Source organism: Nicotiana tomentosiformis, chromosome 6, assembly GCF_000390325.3.
Source record: "Nicotiana tomentosiformis chromosome 6, ASM39032v3, whole genome shotgun sequence".
NCBI classification, from domain to species: domain Eukaryota; kingdom Viridiplantae; phylum Streptophyta; class Magnoliopsida; order Solanales; family Solanaceae; genus Nicotiana; species Nicotiana tomentosiformis.
The window spans coordinates 21,663,914-21,669,078 of record NC_090817.1 but is presented as its reverse complement, the minus strand read 5'-3'; the positions used below and the strand labels follow the sequence as shown (position 1 = coordinate 21,669,078).

The following is a 5,165-nucleotide window of genomic DNA, read 5'->3' as shown; positions in this document are numbered from 1 at the left end:
TATCTCCTGAACGAAAATGTTGCATGATTGATATGGAGTAGGACTCCTTACTTGAAGAGAACTCTATCCTAGATAAGGGAGAAGTTAGTAGTTGAAGATAACTAGAACTCTTCCACCATGGAAAAGTATAGGGAAAAAGCATAAGTACCCCCCTGACCTATAGCTAGATTTCCAACTACACACTTTAACTTTGCGGAGATCCTATTAACCCCCCTCCCATCCCCCAAACTATTTTTAAATGATATTATTATACTCTTAGTGCTGATATGGCAGAAGAGAATGTATGCCACTTTCCTCGGGAGAGAGAAAGAGAGATAATGCTGAAGTTTTATTTTTATAACATTTTTATAAAATATAGGAGTACTATTTTCTATTTTTTTTATCTTTTCTCTAGTTTTTCTTTTTCTTTTTCTTTTCTTTCCTCTAGTTTTGTTACTTATAGATTGGTCGAAAATTAGCTCCGACATTCTCCATATTTTTCGGCGAGATCGAGTTAAAGATTTTATTCGTTCCTCTCCATATTTCACTGCACTTTATAGAGGATTACTGCATTTTCTAATCACTTCACTCGCCACTTTTAAACTTTCAATTGTAATTGCTTCTCACAGAAAGGAATGAAAAAATCTCGTCCTAATATCAATTTTCGACTAAACTCGGAAGAAGTCCAAAAAAGATTGAACAAGAAATTTTTTGATTATTATTTGCAAAACATATTCTCGTCGTTTCCTGATTGGGGCCTTCGGCCTTTCACTGCTTTAGGTAGTGAGGTGGGTGAGGGGAGTCCTATTTTTTTAATTAATTAAATTTATATAAAAGAGAGAACAAGGAAGAAGAATTTGGTTGTTGATTGTAGGAGCTCACTGTTTTTCTATGTGCTTCTTTAACCAAAAAAATTTTGCTACTTCACTTGTGGGTTGGGGGATGGGACAAGGTGGGTTGTGTGAAAAGGGAAAAAGAGTTTTAAAAAAATACATAAAGTGAGTTGGGAAAGGAAGTAGATGGGGAAAAAAACTATTTTATTGGGAAATACATGTATCAGGCGCGTGTATTTCACCACCAAATACAGATGTGGTAGTGCCATTTCAGGTTGATACTTATTCCATTTAAAAATCGTTTAGGGGGTAATAGGACCCCCCCTCCCCGGCAAAGATAAAGTGTGTAGTTGGAAATCTGACTATAGGTCAAGGGGGTACTTATGCATTTTTCCAAGAGTATAGCATTAGAACTCTAGTTAATCATATTTTACTAACTCTATATATTTCAGGATGTTCTCTTTTACAGGCATGCACAAACGCTGAAGTTAAACAAGAGTTGAGAGCAAAATAACAAGGTATTTTGCAAGCAATTCCTGTGTGCTTCAAGTGTGCGAACATGAAGCTACATGAACCACATAGAAGAATTAGTTCCAAGTGTTTGTCTTTTATTCTAGTTTCATTGTAGTAGGGCTTTTGAGTCGTACGTTTCAGCTTTCTCTAGAAGCATTTGTACTAGGTACTCTGAGTGTATTGTTCAAGTTAGAGTTAATTTGAATTGTCGCAACAACTTGAGGCTTGTTGCCACAAAGGGTTAGAGGTAATCCTTAGGTTTACAAGAGTTTTGTAAACGTTGTTTTTGGCTCAGTGATTTAGTGAAGTGTCGGGAAAAAGGTGTTTTTCACTTAAAAACACTTGTGTTCTTTACTTTTTGCATTTATTATTCCGCAACTGTAGTGTAGAAAAACATAGAAGAACCATGTCCTTTTATAATCTGTGCATGCAAAAAATTGGACACCACACAAATCACTCTCTCTCCTCTCGTGTGCTATTGACGTACAAAACATGAGAATTAAATAGACAAAAAGACGTTGATAAGTAAGCTGCGGATAATTTAGCTTTCCTTCTTTTTTGTGCAGTCGATAAGTTCAAGACAAGATATTTCGTTATTCTAAACTCCGTAATAAGAAGACAAAAGACGGTGATAAGTAAACTGTGGATAATTTAGGTTTTCCTTGTTTTCTGTTACCTTTCACGAAGGCTACTAAACTATAAATTTGATGGATGCTAAAAGAAGGCTAACAGAAAATTTGTCTTCTTTTTGATCAAATTTTTGTTAGCCTTCTTTTAGCCTTGTCTCTTCTTTTAGCATCCATCAAATTATTGATCAACATATACTTGTCTCACTTAAATTTGATGGTAGCCTAATTATGTGCTTCACCCATCTCTCAGTTTCATCAGTACCCTTGAGAACATACAAACGGACCTTGACATCGCCTTCAAAAAATTTTTGATCTAGAACTGGAATTTGTCCCTTTATTTCTGCTATTTTTGGTGGAAGTATTGATGTCAATGCCTGATCAGGCAATGCGATCTTTCTCATTAACTTTTCATTTCCAACACTGAATGCATCTATATTATATGGCATTCCAATTAGTCTATTTACAAAATAAAAGACTCCGCCAATACAAACAAAATTGCTTCCAGGAAAAGATTTAGCGCAATCAAAAATCTCTCTCCACGATTTGTCCACTCCGATGGTGAAAATCCAGTATCTCGCTTCATAATCCCTAACGTGTGCCTTGAATACTTTAGGTTTCTTGGTGATGGGATCAAAACCAATGGAGCAACAAATCATAGAACCGTAAGGTTTCTCCTTAGGTTGTTGACAAGGAAGAAAGATATGTTCTTTTATAAAAGGATTGCAAATAGCAACAACTCCATCAAATTTCCATAGACAAACTAGGCCATTGGTGGATGCTAGAGAGTGAAGCTTACCGAAACATGACAGATTCAGGTACTGAATGACATCTTTCCGAATCATCAAAGATGAACAACTTGCATGAAATTGAGCCAAGGAACCATTTTGATGTGCTTCAATGAATAATAAAGGTTCTGATATAAGGGAGCAAAAGGATTTCGAAACGCACTTAAAACGTATTAAAGACTTAATGGGAAGACTTTTCAGAATTTCAAAGACAATGTCGAGCTGAATGCATGACTTACCAGCGGCGGCAATCTTCTTTTTCTCCATGTGAAAAGTGATAGTAGTATAAAGGTGTATTGTATACTATTTAGGTTACTACCTTTATATTGGCCGAAGGTGTGTTGTATACTTGTTTACCCGAAAAACGGATAGAGTTAAATTTGTGCGTAGTTCTAAGGATATGTGATATAGCTTAATACAAACCATAAAAATAAAAATATCAAATATGGATTGCAAAGAGTGCAAAGTAAACAAGGTTGTAAAGAAGATAATATTTAGGACTGAACAGGTTGAATCAATTTATGAAGCTTAAAAGAACAACTCTTCACTATAGGAGAATGTGGTGCTTGGATTACACTGTGAGCAAAAACTTGTGCCTTACAGAAATAATAATCATCCCCTTTATAGTGGAGGGATCTTACTTTAAATATAATTAAAAATACATAGTGGGAGACCCATGATAAATCAGTTTTTCCATAATTCCTATTAGGATTCTCTCCTCTAGTGGGATTGCAACGGCTCTTGTCTATGAGCTCGATATTGACTCGAGTTTTCGGTCTTGACTCGAGCTCTCGATCTTGACTTGAGCTCGATTCTGACTCGGATCCTTGCGTTGATTTGGGGTCAGTGTTGGTCGGTCTCTAAATCATAAGCTCGATAACTTTACTTTGCATAATAGTTCGATTTGGATTCGAGCTTGATAATGATATCGAGCTCGACATTGATCGGTCTCTCGGGCTCGAAACTTGTTTGTACCATCTTCAGAACCTATCTCGAAGTCTTACTCCGATCCATTACATTTTGACCTCGATCAATCGTACAAAAGCCAAAATCTATTTTGACCGTATACAGATAGTCCCCTCATTTCTCGGGAAGGATGTGGTGAGAAATGATATGATTTTCCAATGGCTCGATCGGATTATAAGTTGACGTTTACATTGGGCCCAACCATGACGCACGTGATAACTGTCCCGTCGATTTAGTATTTGAAGGCAATTAATGCATGTCAGACGGTGGCCGGCCACCGCTGATACTGAACCGCCATTGCTTTAATCTATAAATAGCCCTTCTTTTTATCATTTACCACTTTTACATCTTCAATCTCCCAAATTTCCCAAGTTCTTTTTCGTATTCTCCGAGTTTATTCGCAAATATGTGATTCTTCTTTGCAAAATTCTTCTTCTAAACCACCAAATCTTTGTCACCTTCTTTAAATCCAAAATGGTGAAGACATCAAAAATCGTCCCCCAAAAAGAAAAAGCTTCTTCTTCCCAATCCGCCGCCGATAAAACACCGGTGGATCCACGACTTGAGGAGTGCGTTCCGTCGGAGTGTGTTCTTACCTCTGATTTCAAACTCGATAAAGGTTCACCGGATCCTGACCGATGTGAGACCGTATCGAGATATATTTGTTCAATAACCCAGGAGCATATCGAGCGGATAAAAAAAGATTGTAACTGGGAGAACAAAGAAGTGGTAGTGTCGTCTCTCGAAGAGGACATTACTACTCACGTGGGAGGGTTTTTAAGCGTGTATACTTACCCTTTCACGTTAGGTCCCCTAGACCCCATTATCATAGATTTTTGTCGTAAATACCTAATAACCCTAGGCCGAATATGTCCTTCCTTTTGGCGGATCATTATTTTGATCCGATATTTTGTGAGTAAAATCGAGGGGATGCCTTTCACCCTCGATCATCTTGTTCGATTATACCGTCCACGCCTTTTTCGATGAGGGTTAATAAAACTCCAATGTCGGGCAACCAAGACTCTGTTCTTGAGTATAGACGGGGATAAGGATCGAGGCTGGATGGGTAGATTCGTTCAAGTAAGGACTTCGGACCCGATTCCGACCGAAAAGATGCATTTTCCCGAGGAGTGGAATATGAAGCGTAAGTGTAATTCTGCTGTTATCTCCGACTATTTTATCCTTTCATTTTCTTCACTAATATTCCCCTTTTTGTGATGTAGCGGTTCCCTGGATGCCCGGCATAGTGCCCGATCTCAAGAACTGAGTACGTGATCTGGTTTCGACCTCCTCCTACGCCGAGCATTCATGGCACGAGAATCATGTTCTCGGTCCCGAACCGAGCTGCGCAGATATGAGGCTAAGCTTCAACGGGTTACGGAGGAGAGGAACTCCCTAAAACTCTTCTTAGGCCAAAGGGGGGGAAGAAATAAAAGACCTCCGAGCTGAGTTGGCCAAGG

General features: G+C 38.2%; 1 protein-coding gene across 1 annotated transcript; it reads right to left on the bottom strand.

The window, feature by feature from the left end:
- Positions 1-2,139: 2,139 nt before the first annotated feature.
- Positions 2,140-3,006, bottom strand: LOC117278430 (putative F-box protein At1g52490). Its single transcript, XM_070178316.1, has one exon. It carries the CDS (start codon positions 3,004-3,006, stop codon positions 2,140-2,142), a length of 867 nt encoding a protein of 288 aa, XP_070034417.1.
- Positions 3,007-5,165: the final 2,159 nt, after the last annotated feature.